General features: G+C 32.7%; 2 protein-coding genes across 17 annotated transcripts in view; both read right to left on the reverse strand.

The window, feature by feature from the left end:
- The window catches only part of LOC143912753 (uncharacterized), a 602600-nt gene that overhangs the window by 88992 nt on the left and 489780 nt on the right, over positions 1-23828 (reverse strand). The window contains exon 3 of one of the 3 annotated variants that reach the window (XM_077432104.1): positions 3464-3592. The exons of the other annotated variants lie outside the window; for them this stretch is intronic. The gene's annotated coding sequence lies outside the window, so the exon portion shown is untranslated. Of the gene's footprint in view, positions 1-3463; positions 3593-23828 lie in introns of those variants that run through there. 3 annotated transcript variants of the gene reach the window in all.
- The window catches only part of LOC143912755 (rho guanine nucleotide exchange factor 10), a 502593-nt gene continuing 489780 nt past the window's right edge, over positions 11016-23828 (reverse strand). For 13 of the 14 annotated variants that reach the window (XM_077432123.1, XM_077432110.1, XM_077432115.1 and 10 more), the window contains 10 exons: positions 16634-16868; positions 16339-16545; positions 16100-16256; positions 14638-14867; positions 14329-14553; positions 14036-14246; positions 13730-13959; positions 13380-13649; positions 13089-13301; positions 11016-12996 (listed from right to left, as the gene is read on the reverse strand). In XM_077432123.1, the coding sequence (XP_077288249.1) occupies positions 11140-12996; positions 13089-13301; positions 13380-13649; positions 13730-13959; positions 14036-14246; positions 14329-14553; positions 14638-14867; positions 16100-16256; positions 16339-16545; positions 16634-16651 (3618 nt within the window). In that variant the 5' untranslated portion in view covers positions 16652-16868 and the 3' untranslated portion in view covers positions 11016-11139. Of the gene's footprint in view, positions 12997-13088; positions 13302-13379; positions 13650-13729; positions 13960-14035; positions 14247-14328; positions 14554-14637; positions 14868-16099; positions 16257-16338; positions 16546-16633; positions 16869-21931; positions 21996-23828 lie in introns of those variants that run through there. The other variant, XM_077432121.1, reaches the window with a different exon arrangement.

A 23828-nucleotide genomic window follows, 5' to 3' on the forward strand; every position in this document is an offset into this window, starting at 1 on the left:
CTTTTTTTGGCAGTGCTCATTCAACTCACACACATAGTATAAATTTTACATTGTGTGCGTTTTATGTATGTTTGTGTAGAACGCAATATGTATTAATTATTTCAAATTTAAATAAATAAATAGAGTTGCCATTGTGAAATCGGCATTGCACCATATTTGTGGTATACATATGTACATACATAGTGCATATGAGAGAGTAGTAGTAGTAGTAGAGTATATATGGTAGTTGACAGTGGATTATTAGCGCGACCCTAAAAATAGCTCGAAGGCAGGGACTCAAAACGAGGGGCCGCGGTCTGAACAACGTTGCTCATTCGTATGTTGTTGCAAACGCAAACGTTGCGCAACATCGGTGAAGGTATACTATGCCATATTCCCAGTTGAAGTTTCTAATAACTACCGATAGAGTGCGACATCTTCCAAACGAAGGTTACACACATACATACAATACAGTTTATGCATACTAGTGTAAACTTGTTCATGCTGTATGTTACATATGTGTGTGTGTGTGTGGATAGGATGTTGAATGGTTGATTGTAATATCAAAGGTTATGCTGTGTGTATTTTATATTTGAGGGACTTTTGTGATTCATTCAAGTAAAATTTGATGGGATGTGTATTGTGCGTTGTCGGCTCTCAATGGGTTAATCGCGAGCGAAAAGTTATGGCGAATCTTTCGCAGATCATTTGCTGGTTATTATTGCCAATAGCTTAGCTATCGAATCGGTTATGTTTTTATATTATTGGTCGTACTTTAATTTTAACTTTAGTTCCGTTTCTGTACATTATACAATTATGTAATAAGTTATACAGTGTAACTATTTCTTATTATCTTGAAACATAGGTTTTTGAACTTTATACTTACGCTGATCATACGTCCTTTGTTTAAGAGGATAGTCCTTTACTTCATTGCTCCGTCCTTTGGATTTATTTGTATCCTACACTTGCCCTTCTGTACTTATTTTTGTAATATCGAAACCTGTATTTGATTACACCAAGCAACAAAAAAATTACCGAAGCGGAGACATCGATCTTTAGTAAATTTGACCCACTGAATTCGAATATGACAATGATTTTCGTTGTTTATGAGATACGAGCATTTAAGAAATGCGCAATTTTTACAGTTTTTTTTTCCGATTTTGCAGTCTTTATCTCGAAATTTAGTATTTCTGTGCTAAAGGTAAATATCAGTATCAATAGTGAGATGTTTTTTCGATGGATTGTGATTTTTCAATGCTTTAAAATACTTATAGTTAATTATCTAGCGAATTTTTAGAGTCAAAAAATGTCAAATTTTTAAAGTCAATTATTTTCCCGTTATGTTACATATATATATATATATATATATATATATATATATATATATATATATATATATATATATATATATATATATATATATATATATATATATATATATATATATATATATATATATATATATATATATGTATATATATGTATGAAATATGATATATGTATATATATATGTATGAAATATGATATATGTATATATCATATTTCATATGAAATATACATACATATGTATATAACATATTTCGGATCATATTTCGCTAATTTTTCACTTTACTACGTTTATTGGTTTTCAATCTCATTTTTTCATATACACGTACACAAATTCGAGCGGTAAATGTCTTTGAAATTTCAATAATGTGTAATAAATATGATTGTCTAAAATTTTAAATTTTGCATGCTAATATATATTTTATAATAAATGTTACTAACTCATAAATCATTTTTTTTAAAACGAAGAAGTTATTAAACGATTCTTTATATGCTACTTTATTTTCTCCAATAAAATATGGTCACCGTAATTATACTGTACACTAACATTCAAATAAGATAATGAGCCGTTTTAATTGAAAGTGGCACAAGTCCACATATCTTCATTTCGAGAAATATCTCGCAAAACATTAAATATAATATTTTGCGTTTAACAATATTTAAACATACTGGTAGCCTATAATACGTTTATTCTGCTTTTTCGAGATTCTGGACATATCGAATTAAATGAAGTGATAACAATCTGTTAAGTCAAACAGAAATAGTGTTTTCGGAACTGAAAATTGGACTTCCGCCCCTTTCAAATTTAACGGCTCATATGTTTATGTACTAACAATAAATAATTTGTGAAATAGAGAATGATCACTGAATCATTAACTATAATATGATACATAATAAACCTTAGATGTATTATGAATATAATTTTGAAACAATAAAAAGCTTTTCAAAATCCAAATTATCTTGAATCCTAAGAATATTTGAATCAAGTCGAATAAACTTCTAGATTTTAATTATAATGAATGTATCTCTTTTGTTTTAATCAGAAAACAACTGAATTGTTTATTTTACTATTTTAAAATTTGTTTTATGTTTTTAATTTATATATAAACTTTCGTATTGTGATAACAGATAACCGATTGTTTTGCTAATGTGAATAATTTACGTGACCTTTAACGTCCTTGATGTATTATTTTATTCGCGAATCCCAAATAAAATAGCCCGACATTATAACATCCATAAATATGTATGTATGTATATACCCATGTATACCTAATATGATATAAGGGAAGAAAATGGCTACCACGAAATTATTGATTTTCCAATGGTTGTACTTACTTTTCAGCTCTGTGCTATACTATAGCTCATTTACCCAAGATGGAAACTCCACTTCTGCCTACCATCATATTATATAATACGTAAAATTTAATTTCCATCGCAATTGAAACTTATGTTTAATTGTATAATAAAAAAATATTTTATTAATTTCGTTAATTATTTAAAATTGTATATTTTTATATTGAATATTTATCGTTTTAGCGCAAAAAACCAATCCTTCAATGCCTTTTATACTATATCATTTATAAATCCATACAATGTATTTCCAATAAAACGGTTCAGTGCCAAAGGTCAGAGCTCCTTGTGTAATGGAGTGTAATAATTTTATTCCATAAGCTCAATACTAAGTTTAACGGGTCATGTCAACCCTTTTTGATTGTTTTTTTTTCCTTCAATTTATTAAAAAACTGACCTGTTATTTGTTTGCTTTTTTAATGATTTATTTAATATAAATACTAAGCAAAATTATAGAATGTAATTAATATTAATAAAAATTACATTCCACTATAAAACATTTAGATGTATTAATACGATTCTTAACTCCCATTGCTTTCCCCATTATTTCCCTTTCGTTCCAACGGTGCCACTTCTCTTTCATTTACCCATTCTACTTTAGGTTTATCTCATCCGTCCCAGACATTTCCGTGAATATAATATGTAATGCAGACGAACCTGAAATGTGTGTATTCAAACAAAATATGTGTATGTGTATGAAATAAAATAATCAAATTCGTTTTATAAAAATTCATTTATTATCCTTACATACATCCTAAATGATTACTCATTACAAACGTGTGTTATTTTGTATTTACAATTGTTTATTAAATAATATAAATCTATTTACAAACTTATACAAACAAAAATTTATATATTATACAATTATATAAACAAACATCTATTTACAAACTTATACAAACAATCAAGAAAAAAAGGAAAACATTTTAAATTGGTACTTTTCGAGCTTTTGATGCCGCAAATTTAAAATGTTATCACTAGAGATAGGACCGGAAGCGTGCTTTTTCCAGGAAACAGGGCATTTTGGGTCTATTTTCCTGGAAATAGAGCAAACTACAAAGCTAAAGTGCAAAAATAAGGTTCATCATAAAAATTAACAATGCACGGCGAACAATAAATAAAGGACGGCACGCTTCCGGTCCTACCTCTAGTTATCACAATCTAATAAATGGACCACATCACTTCAAATAAACATCATCGATAAATTATTTAAATTGTTTTGATTTAACGAATTACTTAAACTATTTTTAACTCGTTTTAATACTGAAAACGAACGTTCGCCATTTGCATTGCTTATAGGAGGCGTTAGAAATATTCAGAAAATTGTTTCAACGTTTGGAAACGTTGAATTTTTTCAACACATTTGACTTATTTCAAAATTAAAAAATAATTAAAAATCTTCAAGTAAACTATTATAAATTGAGCTCCTTCTTGATACTTCTGAAATGAATGCATCGCATATAATGTTATGAATATTTATTATAATGTTTTCTTTTCGACTAAAATTAACTTCATCATTTATCTCTCCAAATTACAATTTTCATTTTTTACGTCTAGTGTCTTTATATTTATGATTTTCACTAAGAATGTTAGCATTTTTTTCAATTTCACTGAATTCATTTCTCGTATTTTGAATAAATTCTGAAAGAGATTTTATCAATCTTGTTCTCAACAACACATTGTGCTGCATATTTTGTAATCATTTATTTTTAGCATTGATGCGCTGTAACAATTTATCCCACAAAGTAATTAGTAATGCAGTCTCATATTAATCGAAATAAACCATTTTTTTGCCTCCAGTTTTCCCATAGGTTTTTAAAATACGGACGTACTAATTTTAATAAGAGTTTCTTTAGTATTTTGATTTTAAAGCAAAAACAGCCTCTGCTCTAGACGCCCATCGCGTACTCTTTATTCTTTTTAAATGTTGGTTTTTCAAAATATTACTTAAAAAAATATTCCATCGTCGAGTCGATGATGAAGAAAAAAATATACAAATTTGGAACAAAATCAAAATAATATTATTTGCTTTTACACAATTAAAATTTGATTCAGAGATATTTCTATAATATGTATGTTCGGTTTCTCTCTGCATACTCTAGTTTTTTTTACGTCTAGTATGGCACGGTTTATTTATTAAAAAAAAAAATGAATCATTTTTTCAGATATGTATGGTCTGGCCACAATGCTAAATCATTTTCACCATGCTAAATCAAAATAGGAGCCATTATATTATCATTTTCACCTTTACTTTCTTCCTCGTTTTTTTTTTCAGAAAACTGTTCTTCAGACGTTGTAGGATGCTGCTCATTAATTTTTCCAAAGGGGTCTTCATTAGTTTTTCTACAGGGCTGCTTTTTGATCCTTTCCAGTGGTTGGTCTTCGTTCCTTTCAGAGAGATGCTCTCAGTGCAGGCCTTACACCCAATTGCGCCTTCGGGCAATTATTTCTAAACACACTTTGAAAAAAATTGTAAAAAACTGGATTACCATCCTCCTTTTTCCCGGCCTTGGGACCTTGCTACAGTTTCAGGCAGTGTCAGCAAAAGCATAGAAACCCAAATGTTTGGATATAATGCTTGTAAATTGTGCTGTTTTATAAAATTTAATACAATGAGTGAAAGGATTTTAAATTGATAAGTTCATTGCTAACAATATCAGATTTTGAATTCGCGGTGAGCTTAATTTGAAGATTGGCTTTTTCCAGTAGATTGTTTGAATAGAAATTGCCGAGTACAAATGTAGGGCCTTTGGCGCTCTAATTTTTATTTTAAAGCGCTTTTGGAGCATCGAGCGGCGCCCTAACTTATTTGGCGCCCTCGGGCACCGCCCGATCCAGCCCCCTCCCCCCTAAAACCGGCACTGGCTGCTCTTCAGTTCTTCTACAGGGCTGCTTTTCGGCCCTTTCAAGAGGTTGGTCTTCGTTCCTTTCAGGGAGCTGCTCTTCAGTACTTTCAGAAGACTGTTCTTCAAGTTGTTCCGATATTCTGCCATTTTTAATGTAATTAGTTAGCGAATTCTTTTGTAGCAGTGAAATTTATCTAGAAAGGCCAAACAATCGACGACAGCGAGAGCAATTATCGCAAAGCTTTGTACTTAACATAAAAAAGTAGTCGTAAACGCCAATATTTTATGGAAAAATGCATAGGAATTTCCGAATTATAATTTTTCTCGGAACGATTTGGAGGCCCCTTAAATTTAGAGATATGTATGTCACAGATATGCGCCAATTTTGCTGTTCGATAATCCGCCACTGTGTGTATGTGTATGTGTAAATGTCAAATTTAGGAATATTTATTTATGTAACTCAATACAAAACATACCTGAGATTTTTTGCTCTAGTACTTCAAAACAAGTTGCATTATTGGAATCTAGAGCAAGAATCTTACCAGCTTGATTGAAATTCTCCAATTGGATAGAAACATTAGAAATAAATATTTGTAATATGAAAATAAATACACAAAATAATATTTAACGTCCAAATATTGTAACATTGTCTTTATGCAACTAATGCCGATTCTCATCTGTCAACGGCGGAGTTGTGTATTTAATGCTGATATTTCTTTGAAAGCTTGACTTTGTTCAGCATCTCTTTTGCGCTCGTTTAACATTTCAGCGAGAGATTCCAATTGTGTCAGAGCTAACTGTTGCGACATTCGATCATGATGGCCTTGCTGTGAATGTTTTAAAAAATCCTTCACAACATATACATTAGTTTTGATCCATTTAAAGTAAGCTGTTATAATATTTAATTATGAAAAAATGGAAAAATCATTACTCGTAAAAATTAAATCCATCACCATCGAAAAGTTGTCAATAAAGCCAGAGTACATGTCTAAGACTAGATCTTTCGAAAAGGAAGTCATGAAGACATCACCTGTAACATTTTTAACGATTTATATAGCAAACTGATTACATAAACATTACAAATAAACTACATCAAGTTTATCATTCATAGTATGTAGATAAACACATCATATAATAAGTTTGCAAATCATCGGAATCATGATTTTACATTGTATGTATATCGCTTACTCTTTGTCATTTAGATTAATTACTATGTTTATAATTATAAATGTGAGACAGAATACACTTCTAATCTTTATCTATAGTGGCTTAATTTCGATTGATATACATATTATATGAACCACATTTTATTTACTCAAACCATTCTAATCTATTCAAATCGGACACAGGAAGAATATGTTTTGATTAGTTGTGGGAAGATTGTTTTGTCATTTGTATTTGTAATATGCTTTGTTGAGCTTGTTCTGGCATTGGTAATTAATTACCCCTGAAGAAAGAAAATACACAATCGTTAGTAATTCAGTCTTTATTTTCAGATGAAATCAATTTTTTTTTTGATGTATTATATGAATCAAAGTCATATTCAACTTGCAGAAACAACTAACTATGTATTTGAGACATTTTAAAAACTATTAATAATTCTGTTTCCACAAATTTGGGATATCTTAGTATTAAGAGATACATATTTATATATAAATATATATATACGTACATGTTTGGGAGTTTCTTTAAAAAGCTTATTTATAAAGTACTTGTGTTTTTACCTGGCTTTACTAATTTTTTTTTTGTATCTTTATTAAATTTATTTGAATATTTAGCAATAGCCAGTCAGAAACGAATTACTCAAACAGATACAGGCTTAGTTACATAAAAAGAAAAAAAATATGCACTCTTTAAAACTTCAATGAGCTACATTTGCATGGGAAAAAAGTATATTAAAGTTAAACCAATGACTTCCAAGACACTTTATGTGTGTAATTATAGTTACATATCTTCTTCTTCATGTGCCCTGTCTTCTTAAAATGTCGGAAACCAAAACTCCCATCCATACTCTGTCCATGGCTGCTCTGAATAGTTCCTCTAATACTTGTATGCTGAGGCCGTACCACTGCCGAAAATTTTTCAACCATGATGTTTCTGACTGGCCCCGACTGCGTTGTCCTACGATCTATCCCTGGATTACTAAGCGCAGGAAATCGTATTTCTGATTCTGGATCACATGTCCAGGATACTCTAACTTGCGTCTTTTCACATTGGTTAGTACTTTGACATGTTTTCCCATCAGGACTAGCACCTCGTCTTTGGGTCGACGCGCCACCCATGAGATTCTCAGCATCCTTCTGTATGTCAACATCTCAAAAGAATGCAAATTTTTACACATGGCATCTGTCAAGGTCCATACTTCTGTCCCATACAGAAGGATGCTGAAAATGTAGTATGGTAGAAGTCTAAGTCGGAGTGCTATACTGAGATCACGTGTGGTTGGGATCATTTTTAAGAATGCAGCTCTTGCTTGCTCCACTCTAAGGCAAATTTTCTGGTTACTTTCACACGTTTCACCCAGATAGCACCCAAGATATTGTTGTCAATATTTAGAGAGTAATCTTTATAAATGAGTCGACTTACTGAATATCACCCACCTTGTTTTACTGATATTCAATGCTAGCCCCGCTCTGGAGCTATGCACGACAAAAAAGTTCTAATCCACTTGGCTACTCATCAAGACAATTATTCCAAATAACAATAGACCCATCTACCAGTGTTTAAAACAAGAGTTTAAAACCTGAAATATGTGTATTTAAATTAACTATGTCTGTATATGTTGTGTATAAAATAAAAGAGTAAAATTCGTTTTATAAACATTTATTTAATATAGTACATCCTTAATATATTACACATTATACATATGATATATAAATATATATATCTATACATATAAATGCTTTGACTACAATAAACTGGTTTCCATTGATTACAATATTTAATATATATGGCATTGTGTGACTGACAAACGAATGAACGCACTCTCATCCTGGATGTGAAATATCCTCAACTTAAAAGCAGACGACTTAAACCATTCGAGTGGATACGATCGGAAATTGCAAGATTATATATTTTTAATTGATTTTTTTTTTGCTTCTAAATGCTTGCATATCCTCGTTCCACTCTGTTGGTTGAACTTAAAAAAGATAATTAATACATCGAAAACACTTCGATTGATTGAAATTGTAATTTTTTTCTTTGTTTAAATTATTTAAAAGGAAATTTTCAAGAAAAGAAATATCCTAATACTAAGAGAGCTAACAGCATGCTTGTATTAGAATTAGACAATTATATGAAGCGTATTTAATTTTAATACAATTAGAAATAATTTTTAAGCAATATTAAAAGAAAGATTTTCACAATATACAAATTTACAATTTTTTTTTAAATTTTAATTTAAGAAGGCAGTTTGAAATTCATAAAAGCAACAATAAATGCGAAATATTTGTTTATGCAATTTTAAAGAAAATTAATATATTAAATTTGATGTAAATGCATGTGACATTGGTATATATTTTTAACATATTATTCATAACAAATACATTAAAATATAAGTTTTCTAATTTATATAAGAAATGATTTCACGAAAAAATCTACAAAATGATTTTTTAGTACACAATAATATAAATTTATTATTATTTTTAGGTTAATTGGCTAAAAACAAACAAAAAGAAAAATTTACAATAGACAAATTAATCGATTGTAGATATGTAAAGTGAATCTGAAATTCATTTACATCAAGTATATTACATTTATAATAAATAAAAATAATTATTAATGCTATAATAATTACTATATTATTTGCAAAATTAATTTATAGATGTAATCAAGAAGGAAATATTTATAAAAAAGAAAGAAATTAATCATGCTTAGAAACAGTAAGAAAATTAATAATTGATGTATTTAAATTTAATTTAAAATTGTATTATTACAAATTCATGCAAATCACTCACACAATTTATATAGATTCAAATTGTACATATATTTTAGTAAATTTTTCTATAATCGAATGCATTCATTTTTTTTTGTTTATAAACAATTTTAAATTTTACATCTAAATTTACCATACAATATGAACTTACTTATACAGTAAATCTAGCGAATTTACATTTTAGTACAAACGTCAGCATTTAAAATCGGGGACGTTCAGAGTGCGTAGTCACGCGTTTGTCAAATCACACCAAAGTATCTAGAGTTCTATAGAATCGTAAATTAATTTACAAACCAAAATTATACTTGCTATTACATACTTTAAAACACAGAGAGGCGGGCGTGCGGAATATACGAATATATTTTATTTCGGGTCAAGTTCTTTTTATTTATTTTTCAATGTGAAACCTTGGTCTACGTGTTTTATATTATGAATGTTTGATTTTGTCACAGTTCGAGCATCGGTGATCCGTCATTTACAATAATGACTCAATTAATACACATATTGAATGATTGAGAGGATTGACATTGAATACGATATATTTGTATCTATCAGACAATAAATATAAAATTCACCTAACAACTACGAAATGTTATGTACATATATTTAAGTATTTTCATATATTTCAAAAAAAATTGTCAACTTCTTTCATTGATTATATTACATACGTAAAATTTTAAACAAAACAAACGAAAATTGTTTTGCAATGCAACATATTATATTTTCACTAAATCAAATACTAATTGAACACTGCAATGTAATATAATCAAATTGGAAGAAAATATACGAAATTTTCTAAAAAATACTTTACTTTTTAATAACTAAATTGGAAATACAACATACGTATGTTAAAGACCATGGAACTTTCCAGACATCCGTTTCCGTGTAAAATCAATCATCGATATGGTCACAAAATCATACTACACATTATCATAATAAACAATCATAATAAATAGATATACTATATTACAAACAACATATATGTATTCACAAGTAGTCTAGAAACATAAAACAAAAAATACATACTTAAACATATATTTTTTTTAATTGGACCGCCTAATATTTGGATATTGAAAATGCTATCATTTATAACTATACACATATACAATTTTCAGTAAGCTATATAGACAGGGAAAAATCAGATGCGGGATTAATATGATTTTTTAATATAAAAAATATGTATGTAAATAAATATATATATATATATGTATATATCTATGATCACTTTTGAACATGCTATGATTTTAAGCACAAATAGGAATAATAATAAATAGTGTAAGATACACGAGGTCAGAGCAGAATGCCAATACTTGTGACGAGACTACTCTAAAGAGTGTTTACACTGCAAACACTGCACACTCGGTGAAACCTCCTCCAGGGGGGTACTACATACAACTTTGCATTCACATTCGTCCGCAGCGTACGACATAAAAGTGTCATCGAATACGTTAAGCTTAATACTTTATATTATAGGCCATCAAATAATTTATATACATACATTTTCAAAATATAAAAAAAAGCATCTCTAAATACATAAAATAATATAATATAATCGCATTCAAACCTATACACGTAATTCGAAAAATATATTTATGATACATGATTTTTTTTATGTATGATTCATGCAGGTCATTTATAAATATACAAATTTACAAAATGTATGTTTTAAAAAATAAAAATTACAAATTTTTACATTCAACCTCATCACAGTTTGGTCTCCCAAACTACAATGTGGGCATCTGTTTTGTTCGGTTCTCGTATCGGAGGCGGAGGTAGAGACGCTCTTTGGCGATCCGCAATACAACACGACTGTCGCCAATTGACATATCCACGTCCGCCCATCAACGTTATCACAGTTTTTCTGCTAGGATCATTGGAAGAGTTAGCTTTGTTGTTCATGTTCTTCTTGTTCTTATTCTTAGCGTCTATTGCGTCTTGAACCACCGAATTGCTGCGCGATACAGATCTGTTGTTAAGTGCAAGATGCAATGCATTGCCGTTGGTTAAACCGGAATTCAACGTAGAAGTGATGTTGTTTATATTTACAGTGATGTTTACAACATCTGATGATCCATTGCTCAGCTGAATCGTCCTGCTGGCGTTGCTATTGTTGCGAGAGATGCTTCGACCGAGACCTCCGCGCAGAGCCATGCTCTCTTCGCTGCCAGACGAGGTGTACAAGCTAGACGAGCGAGAGTCTACAGACCAATTCGAGAGATCTAGGGAGCGAGGACGAGATACTTTCATACGCAGCTTCCTGTCGAGTGTGCTGACTTTGGCGGGAATGGCCGCCAACTCAGGATCACTTCGTCGGAGAGTTTCATATGCTGGCTCACCCAATGTGCCTGATTCACCTTCGCAGTCTTTGACGTACATTAGCTCACCGTACAAACCGTATACATCACAGGCGTCTCCAGATCCTTGTGAGGATGTCGTAGAACAGAAGAGGGCAGCACCAGCTCCCGCTCCAAGTCCCCTAGGTAACGTTTTGGATAGTCTTGACATTTCATTATCTTTTGATCTTCTACGTCGGATTACAACGGGACTGCTTGTTAGTTGATGCTTAAGTTTTGCTGATATTGTTTGCATTGTATTATCAGAGAGCTGTTTTTCTAGTTTTTGTTTTTCATTTTCTTTCTTCTCGATAGGTTCAATTGCCTTTTCACCGTCTTTTGTACTTTCAACTTCTTTGTTGTTTACTTCATTTTCTTTTGGCGGTGGAGCTGGTAGTTCTCTAATTGGTTGACTGTTGTAATATGGATTAACATTATATGTTCTGGGATGGAGTGCCAATAAGAAGGTTATTGGACCAAAATGCGAATGATAAGAAATGTTAACTCGTCCACTTATTATAGGTACACCTTCCAATCGAGGCAGAGGAATAGTCAGACTAATGCCAGCACTCGTTCCGACCCAAAGCAATCCTCGGCACGCGAGTAATGCTGAAACGGTGACAGTATTCTTTCCTCCTTTGGTGAAGCAATCGTGACTTCCACAGTTTGCATTACCCATAACTCTCAGAACATTGGATGCTAAATTGATATCTTGAAGGTGTTTAAACGTCTCAGTGTGATAAAGACAAATAGTGCTCGAGTTTTTAAGCGAAATCCAAAGTCCTACACCCGAGTGTGCCATCAGATTGACGTTGCCAATGTGTTCATGCTGGACGCTGAAACTCTTCTGTATTTCACCCGTAAGTCCGCTGATCACCCAAACTTTCTTACCGCACGCTGCATATACGCTCAAATTGATAGGAAGCAGACAAGATACAGGATCGATTCCCAAATTGATGGTGATTGGATCTTTCAAAGACCACGCACCCGTCATATCTCTATGGAAAATGAGTACACTTCCATTTCCAAGGGCGACGAATACACAATCACAATGATACTTTATTTGCGTTATAATGGCTGGGACAATAGTTTGGGATATTTGATCTTGTTTTTCTGGTTCGTTAGCGGCATATAAGAATATTTTTCGGCTGTCGGTACCAAGCCAAACTGAATCGCTTGTGATGAGATTATCCTCGGAAATGCCTTTAACAAATTCCATTGCAATAACCTAAAACAGTTATAATAATTTATTAAAATTATATGTATATGTAGCTTATGTCAAATTTAAGAATATTTAGTATGATTAAATACATAACATACTTGAGTTTCGACAAGATCGAATGCTCCGACATCTCGGAGTTGTCCAGCATGTTGAGCGTGTTGACCCAAAATAGCAATGTGACTACTAGCACCATCCGTCGTGCAAACCCATAAATATCCACGAGGACCTTTGCGTCGCCTGGATCCAGAGCGAGCCCCAGCTACTCCCACGACATTGTTTGAGCTCACATTATAATAACATCCACAGCGGACCTAAATCAAAAAATGAAATAAAATCAACGTTAAAATTTGATATGGAAAAATATAACAAAACGTTAAAGGAAAACATACTTCGGTTTGATGCTGTGACTTGTAGACTGGTTGAGCTTTAACAAACAAGGGCATTTTGGTAGACGATCTCTGTTCTTGCTCTAGTACTTCCCATCCAGGTGAATTGTTGGAATCTAGAGCAAGCTGAGCTAGCCGTAATTCGGTGATCCAATCTTTTTTGACGTATGGATTTTCAGTTTGGAAGGTGTACGTTTCTTCTTTGCTCGATTTGTTTTTGGCGACTATTTGAAGACAACACGAGTCCACCCATGCCATTTCTTCATCTTTCCTCTAAATTGCAACAATATTTTTAATAAAAAAAAGTTCACAAAACATTATATTAAACTAGTCAAATTAAAAATGGAACATACCTGAATACTGTGTTGAATTTGTTGTAAGAGACGTTTGGTGGTATCTTGACTTAACTCATTGTATTGACCACGAAGTGTTCCAGCTAAATCGGCAATGCGGGATACGACTTCGTAATCATGCATGAGAGCAGACATTTCACTGCATAAAGAGTCAGCACCAGCTCCTACGGTACCGGGTCCGGTACCTTCTCCAGAGCTGGTCGATTTGAGACTACCTCCTCTATGAAGTCCTGAAACCAATAAAAAAATTGCAATTCTCTGACAGCATTAATATGTCGATGAGTCATTATCTGCAATGAGTCTAACCTGCGGTGAGAATTCTGCTGAGAGTCGGAGATGCGCTACTGTCTACAATTTCAAGATCGGCGACAGGATGCATCCACTTGAGACTCAGTCTTTCATTCGCTCCAAACTCTTCAGATTGACGTGGAGCAACGGATACACATACGACTAAATCGTTGAGAAGAAGTAAACGCCTAGATTTTGTTTTAGTTATCATACCAGCTTGATTGAACTCCTACAATTTAAAAACAGCATTAGAAATCATATCTATAGATTTGCAATATGAAAATGAAAATATAAAATAACATTCAACATACAAGTTGTGTAACATTGTCTTCACGTAACAAATGCCGATTGCCATCTGTCAACGGCCGAGCTGTGAATTTACTGCTGATGTTTCGTAGCATTTCTTTGAAAGCTTGACTTTGTTCGGCTTCTCTTTTGCGCTCATTTAACATTTCAGCGAGAGATTCCAATTGTGTCAGAGCTAACTGTAGCGACATTCGATCATGATGACCTTGCGGTGTATGTTTTAATAAATCCTATAAAAAACATGTGCATTAGTTTTGATCCATTTAAAGTATGCTATTATAATATTTAAATATGAAAAATAGAAAAATCATTACTTGTAAAAATAAAATGAACTGTGGAAATCTTTGAACTGGTTTCACCATGAGGCCGAAAAAGGAGAGACGATCATGTGCACCTATCTGTTTGACTTTCAAGAAGTCAGCGAGGGCTGATTTTCGTTTTGCTTCCATTTTAGCAAGATCCATCGCCACAGAAAAGTTGTTAATGAAGCCAGAGTAGATGTCTAAGACTAGAGCTTTCGAAAAGGAAGCCACAAAGACATCACCTGTAACAATTTCAACGATTTATATAGCAAACTGATTACATAATCATATTGTTACTAAATCTTATAAACTATTGGGATTTATTTGCCGAGTTGCGAAGCCCTTTAAGAATCCCCATACTCTGATTCTACTCTATAACAGTTTAGTTCGTAGTAATATGGAGTATGCCTCAATCATATGGTCTCCCTATTACCAAACTCACATTGAGCACTTAGAAACAATCCAGAAGCGTTTTTTGCGCCATTTATCCTATAAGACTGGTCTTAAAAAACTGTTACCATCTTATAATGACAGACTTTCTTTTTTCCATATTGCAAGTTTGTCTCAGCGTAGAAGGGTTTCTGATTTGTTAATTTTATATAAGATTGCTAATGGTATTCTTGACACGTCTGTTTTAAGCGAGATTAATTTTAACGTTAATGCCCGATTCACCAGATGCACAAATCTTTTTTATCCACCTATTTGTCAAAGCAACACCTCTTTCAATAGTGCAATCGTTCGTATATGCCGTATTTACGATAGCTTAGATGATTGTCCTGACCTCTTTAGAGACTCTTTTAGTATTTTTAGGACAAAGGCGAAGAAAATAATATGTGGTTGATTTGCTTCTTCACCCTTATAGTCTTTCTTTTTCTTTTTTACTTTATCTGTATCTTTTTCTTTATCTGTTTCTTTTCTTTTTTTTTAAATCTTGATGTTTTTGTAATTTTACTTTTTTATATCACCATGTGGTGCTCACTGTAAATGGAATATTATATTTTTATTTATGTTTATTATTATTTTTTGTCTCATTATACAACTTTCTTTTTATATTTTATTCTGTATGTGTGCCTATTTAAATAAAATAAAAATAAAATAAAAAACAAATAAACCACATGAAGTTTTTCATTCCCAGTATGTAAATACACCATACAATAAGCTTGCAAATCATCGGAACCATGATTTTACATTGTATATCGCTTACTCATTGTCATTTAGATTAATTACTATGTTTATAATTATCAATGTGTGACAGAATACACTTCTAATCTTTATCTATAGTGGCTCAGATTCCGATTGGTATATGAATAAACCACATCTCATTTACTCATACTATTCTAATCTATTCAAGTCGGACACAGGAAAAACACGTTTCGTGTTTGTGGGAAGATTATTTTGTCATATTTAAATGTAATGCCCCTATATACTAGACTTATTATGAAAATGTATACTAATATGAATGCAAATAACAAACCTAGCTTCTCTTCACGGTCCCAATTACGAACACAATCTGCCAATGCGATACGGAACAACGTGTGGCATTGAAGAATATCTGGTAGACGGTGGAATAATGTGTTGATTTTGGCTGAACTCAATATAGCAGGATTCTCTTCTAGCGGTTTCTTGTATTCCTAGACATCACAAGCAAATATATGTTAATGATATATTACATAGCAACGATATGATAACATTAAACGTTAATAACACACTTACATTGACAAGTCGTTGGAGAGTGGCTACATAAGAATTTTCACTGTGAATGATCGCAGCTACGATGTGTCGACGCTTGAGCTGTTGAGGAGACAGTCCTGGAGGTGGTGGTGGTAGAGCTGGAGGTGCTTGTCGACGGTCCCACCTCGGCAGAGCTCCGAGTGATCCCATGGCGTTCATTGTAGAACCGCACACGGTGTCCTCGTCCACCTGAAACGTGCACAATACATTACAGACGTGCCTAGATGATTAAAAATGGTGACTAGAAGGTTAATTTGTCAATGTGAATGGGACGTACTTCGGGGAGTTGGGGCATTTTGGCTGGTGACGGCTCCGTGGCTACATCGTACTGATGTCCGGATCCTCGACGCACGCTGAACCAGCGGCTGAGACGTCCCCCCGGGGAGATGTCCCCCGGCAAGGATGTGCAATCAGCAGCCGCAGTCGAGCCACCGCCGCCACCGCCACTCCCACGCCATTTATCACACAGGGTGCGAGCTTTGTTGAGCGTGTTCCGGAATTGGCCATTACTCCTGAAGAAAGAAAATACACAATCGTTAGTAATTCAGTCTTTATTTTCATACAAAGTCAAATTTTTCAATGTATTATATGAGTTTAAGACAAATTCATCATGAAATGTGTAGTAATAACACATTTTACTATGTATGTATTTAATACATTTTAAAAACTATTAATAATTCGCTTTCCACAAATTTATATCAATTGATTTATATACATATTTGGATGCGTTCTTTTATAGAGTATACATACATATGTTATATTGAATTACAACAAAAATACACATTTCAATATAAACACAAGTGGCTAGTTAACTAAAGCAGCTGTTGCAATAGTCAATTTGTACTAAAAAAACAAGAAGGGCTCAGGCAATGCTATAACGTCGGAATCAAAATAATCTTATTTTTATGGATGCAATAAGAATGGTCGTAAAACTATTCGACGAAAATACAAGTGGTGATGGGCTTAGTCAAAGAAAAATATATGCACACTTGAAAACTTCAATGAGCTACAATTGTATGGGAAAAAAATGCGTACATCAAAGATAAACCAACGACTCCTGAGACATTTTATATTCACATATATATGTATGTATGTATTTCTGTAAATAAATATGGCGTTCTGCAAAAAATGGTCCAATCCATGTAGAAAATATCTACAGTGTAGTGCACTGGTAGAGTCATTGCATCCAGTAAATAAATCGTAGGTTCAAATCCCAGCCAAAAACACAGATCGACCGTCTCCTGTTAGAATTTTCCGATTTTTCTAGTTTAATTATTGTTAACTTAACCATATGTGTCGCCTTGGGGGTAATTCCTGTCATGGCACATGAAGTATATGATATGAAAAAAATAAAACCAAGTATTATAGAAGTTCAGTTCAGTTCGCCGTCGTTCGTTGTCGATCGATGACGCATTCGCACCGTTATTAGCTCTTCCATAAATAATATTTAATTAAAGTACCTAAACGGTCTTAAAAAAAAAAAAAAAAAAAAAAAATAATCTGTCAACAAAGTTTGTTCCTATTGTGCTATTTTTAATTCGTACTTATAAAATATACTCAATATACTCATAATAATTACAAAAAATATAAATTCAAGTTTCAAGTGGGTAGTCCATACATTCTCGTTCGCACAGTGAATTTCATAGATTGTCAACCTTTAGTTCAATTCAATTTGGCAATCATGCAGTGTTGTGCATCTTGTGAAACGCAATTTTCTAATGCTGTTCAATGTGCTAATTGTAAGAGGCATTACGATTTTAATTGTGCCAAAATTACTGAAGGCGGCTACAATAGATTGGGAGCTACTAAAAGGGCTACATGGAAGTGTCCACGATGCCGTAATCCACAAAGTCCTCAGTCTTTGACCGAGTCACCTTCGCCGTCATTGGGTACACTACTTAAGGAGATCCTTGATATCAAACGTAACATATCATGCCTGCCGTCGCTTGCAGAGGACATAAAAACGATAAAAACTGATATTAGCGACCTCAAAGCAACATGTGAATTTAACAGTTCAAAGATTATTGAGGCCGAAAGTAGGATAAGTGCAGTAGAGGATAAAGTGAAAGACATTGAGTCACTTCAGAATATTGTTGATGTATTACAAAATAAAATCGCAAGCAATGAACAGAGATTAAGGCTCAACAATGTTGAAATAAAAGGAATCCCTTGTAAAAATAATGAAAACGTCTTTAATATTTTTGACTCGATCTCCAAAACTGTAAATTGTAATATTCCAAAATCAGAAATTAATTATATCACAAGAGTTCCCACCCGCACTTCGGATAAACTACTTGTAGTGAGCTTCATCAATAGATATATTAAAGAAGACTTTGTTGCGACTACCCGTAAACACAAGAATCTCACAGTTAATGATATAGGTGTTGGTGTTGATAATACCAAAATCTACATAAATGATCAATTAACCATTGCCAATAAACAACTTTTGACCAAAACAAAATCCTATGCTAAAGATAAGGGGTTTCAATACGTCTGGGTAAGAAATTCAAACATACTTTTAAGAAAAAACTCCACTTCAAAGATTCTACACATAAAGACTTTGGACGACCTAAAAAAGATTATATAAATATTTTTTCAATGAATAAGCAATCAATTATAATTTTTTATTTATATTTTTCTTACCTTCTCTTTTATGTGATAATTATATTTACCGATCCTGTTATTCTCTTCTCTATATTTTATATCTACATTTCTTACTTTATTTTTTACTGTATTTTCCACCATATTTTTTACTATATTTTCACTTTTATTAATAATAATTATTTGAATATAAATATTATTATCAAAGAATATACACTAACTAATTCCATATTTTATTTTACTAATACTTATTTCAATTCAATTGCTATCATCAATAATTGTTGTTTGATAATTGATTCTATATCTTCATTTATAATTACATATACTTGTACATGCAATTACATTTTTTACTGTAATTTCTTCCATACTTTTTGCTCTATTTATAACTATAGTTTCACTTCTATTATTGATTATTGTCTTAATATTAATATTATTGTTAAAGAATATAAACTGGTTAATTCCATATTTCACTTTGTTAATATATGTTCAGATTCATTTACTGCCATCAATGATTATTATTTGAACAATAGTTCTATATCTTTGTTTATAATTATTGATGCATGTTCATTTGTATACATATGTCTATGCTTACCTACGCATGTAGGCTTATACGTCTATCTTTACGCACTCTATCAATTCTGCCCATATATTATGGTTTTTGTTTTCATTATTAATTATTGGTTCTTTCTTATATTTCTAAACGCACTTTATTTTCAATTCTATTGTCAATTGTCATCTAAATCATTGTTTATTATTATATTATGAACAAATACTTGCCAAAAAACTATATAATTCGCTTTATTAATTTTATTTTAACTCAATTGGTATCACGAGTGATGGTTTGCTCGGTAATTCCGTATCGCTTCTATGGATGCAAGTATGTATGTGTATATTTATATTCATATACGCATAACTGCTGATATTTATGCTTCTGGATATCTACACGTCTATCACTACGTACTCATCAATTGCCAATTTCTATTTACGTTTTACAATTTATCTTATTTTTATTACATTGCTATATTTTATTCTGTGTACTTTCCATGTTCCTTATTTCCATGTGCTTTATTTTCCTACTCTTTTCTTATTTTAAATGTTTGAGCTTTTCTTTTTTTTACCTATATGTGAAAATTATTAATGGTTTACTTAACATAATTATATTTTTTTTACTATCAATCTATGTAACTTAATAAACTGTAAATTTTCCAAATAAATAAATAAATAAAATAAATAAATAAATAAATAAGTTGATCATTTGCTTCTATAATATTACTTTAATGGGTTTGATCCTTTTTGCAGAATTAAATTCATATATAAACTGATAATCATCTTCAAGTAAATTTCTTGTTTTTGAAGGCAGTTTGAATTACACATTATCTGTACGTATCCATACTGTTTTAAAAGACTAATCAAATTAAACTATTTATTAAACAAACATACCATATTGATGTATAAACAAAACGATATCATAACAATTATTGACAAGTGCGCCGAACTGATTTGTGGAATAGAAAATATTGAATTAACAAGTACATATGTAATGTGTGTACAATGGAGACAACACTAGAAAATGTCTAGTTGAAGAGTTGCTTTAAACCATAATATACTAAGCACAAAGACAAAATTAATGGACATTATATTACGACGAAGTCTGATAGCCGGCTGATGACAGACAAAGAGACACACATATGTACATATATATGTAGATACATATTATAATGGAAGGCTCCCTAGCGGCTGAGCAAACAGTGTCGGCGAGATATGACGAACCTGCATCATCAAAAACCCTTCACACAACTGAACCAGAGATCAGGCAGATGCGATTACATACACCGGGGCGCGAATTTCGAGCACAAAGGAAAATTGGTAAAGCGAAATTTCGACGCCAGTTAATTTACACTACATTATTGTGTAATTCGAACACAATGACATGCAAGCCTGGATTAATTTGCCCGCATGCAAGGAAACTCGTAAAGGTGGATATAACCAGCTAAATATCGAAGAAAGTTCCAACATATTAGGAATATTTATTGAGGAAAGCATTTCCAACATATTGATTGAGGAAAGCATTTCAAAATACTTTTTTCCTTGTGTAACAATCAACGATCGATTTAGTTCTAAGAATTTATTGGCACTTACTATGTAGTCGAAGTGTATTTTTAGTTGTAATATATTTCAACTGGCGTTTTAGGTCATTCATATTCGAATACAATTCAACTAGTAAATTATATCGTCACAAGTGCAAATACACTTTCAACAATGTGCGCCAGTTGTAATATAACAGTTGAGTTTTGACAGTTCTGATGTTTTTACGAATGCGATAATGTGTTAATATTTGCTAGATATTACGAATAAAGGCAATGAGTACCGTATTACGAGAGCTCTAAGAATGTGTTCAAAACAAAAATGTGACTTTCCAACTCAATTTACTAGTCGAGTGACGTTTTCGCGAAAACTTAACCTCTCCATCTAACCCGCTTATAGTTTAACTTTATTTTCAGTTGTAATATATTTTGACCAGTTGGAATGTAATTCGCCATATGAATCAACTTACTGAGTTAGGCGGAATATATTCCAACTAGTCAAAATATATAATATTACAACTGAAAATACACTTCAACTATAACGGTAGTTGGTACCAGGTTAGATGGAATATAATCCAACTAGTTAAAATATATTACAACTGGAAGATACACTTCAACTGTAACATATGCACATACAAGTAAGTTCGATGTAATCAACTATGTATGTAGTATTTTGATAAGTGAACTTGTGACAGAGTAGAGATAGTAGTTTTGGACTTTAAATAGTAGAGGAAATCGATCAGATCGGTACAATGTAGCGGACGGGCGTCAAAAATTAATTAAACAACACGTCACAGAGCAAAATGCACGTGGGAAGGCGATGCAATTCAAGCGGAAGTACCGTTAATAACAAAACTTTTCAGAGGTAAAAGCGAAAGAAACGCACATACATAAAAGTAGCCGGCGAGCGGGAGAAGTCTCGATACAATGAACGATCTCTTGCAACTGCTTTGAGAAACTGTTGAGTTATCGAATCGTCGTCAAATACATAGGAATGCCCGATAGTGAGAAGAATAAACAAACTCGAGCGGTCATAGATCACGACGCGCTGCCACCAAGACACTGGGTTGTGACCTCGACTGCAATTAAGCGAGATTAAATGGTGTGAAGTCGTGCCAGCAGATGGTGGCCAAACCAACGACTGTGTCCAACTTTGAAAATGAAAGAAAAGCGAGGAAATTGCTGACGAGGTGAGTGAAGCGTTGCATCTGAGGAAGGTAGGAGGCTGGAACCATCGGTGACCTTTGATTATAAAATGCACTAATGTAAGAAGTTTAAAGCGAAGACTGCGCAAACTATGAATGACTCATGTAAAAGTTCCCAGCAACCATATTTAAAGATTTTTTCTTGTATGTATGTACAAACTAAACTAGGTGACGTCATACCCTTGTATCCCTTATATCCTGCTCGCGCACACGCAAGTAAAGCTGTGTGACAAGAGGGAGATTTTCACCGCACGCCACTGGTAAAAATATATATATAAAATATATACATACATAAACATCAATCACTTAGATATACTCAGTATTATGTACAAAATACTCAAATAAAAGCAACTCAATATATGTAGTGATGGAACCTGGAGGCGGATGTTACGCATTTCTTGGACATCTTGGAGTCCTTCAGAAGAAAACAATAAGTGAAAGATTTTCTGCATTATCTAGAAAAAGGATAATTATCTGTTTTGGACATATTGCCAGTATCAGAAAAATGAGGGAAGTCTCGTGAATTTGGTGATGGTTGGAGTCGTGGATGGTAAGCGGGGAAGAGGACGGTCTCCTGCAAGACGGAAGGACCAAATTAAGGATTCAGCAAGATCCCCATCTTTAAATGCTGCTATCAACTTGACGCAGGACTGGGAAGGGTGAAGATGAATCATTTTCCTAGTTCCAGACATTACACGGGAGAACTTGGCGATCTACATAGTTGTATTTTGACAAATTTGGAAAATTTTGTTATATATACATACATATACTACTAACAAATTTTAAAACTATGTTATATACTACTAGTTTAATGAGTTCCTAAAAATCTATCTGTTTAACATTTTTATGCAGATAAAGCGGTATCAGAACTGTGTTTGTACTCCGATGTATGTATGTAGTAACCAAATTGACAAACTCTTCAAAACATTAACATCAAACGAAATAAAACTTTTGGATCAGTCTAAATACCATTGCTCAATCCATGATTTGGGCATACGGCAAAGATCAAAATACTATCGGAACTTTAAACGATTGCCCCATTAAGCTATAATTCATTCAGTTGATAGGTAAATCGGGCAGTGGTGAAGATCAATTCATCAAACCAAAGACCAAATTAAGTCCTTGTCGAAGAGCATGGTCGGACATAACCGGAGCTGATTCGAGTTGTAATTTCAAGAAAATAGACCTCAACGATGAAATCAAACCCAGATAAGGAAGGAAGCAATCATGTCGCTTTAATTCGCGTCATTTTTAACCGACCAGAGTACGGGGGCGTTACGCGCTACGTCAAAGACGTGAGATAACGTTTCTCAGCACGGTGATTACTACCAAAGGGGGGGAGAAGGGGGAATAAAAACGTGTACACGAGCGCGCATATAAAGACGAAATACAGAGTAATTTATGTGATGTGTACCACAGAATTCTTGGGTGCATCTACCGGCTAGCGTGGCCGCAAGCCCACGCAAGTTCAACGTCCCTAGTGGTCCATAGTAGTGGCTCCACGCACCCGTCTCGTTTGTGGGAGCGGGCTCGTTAAAAACTTATCGAATGAAATAAAATGGGAGATAGGAGGAAGGAGAGG

The sequence above is a fragment of the Arctopsyche grandis genome, chromosome 6 (assembly GCF_051622035.1).
Source record: "Arctopsyche grandis isolate Sample6627 chromosome 6, ASM5162203v2, whole genome shotgun sequence".
Taxonomy (NCBI): Eukaryota; Metazoa; Arthropoda; class Insecta; order Trichoptera; family Hydropsychidae; genus Arctopsyche; species Arctopsyche grandis.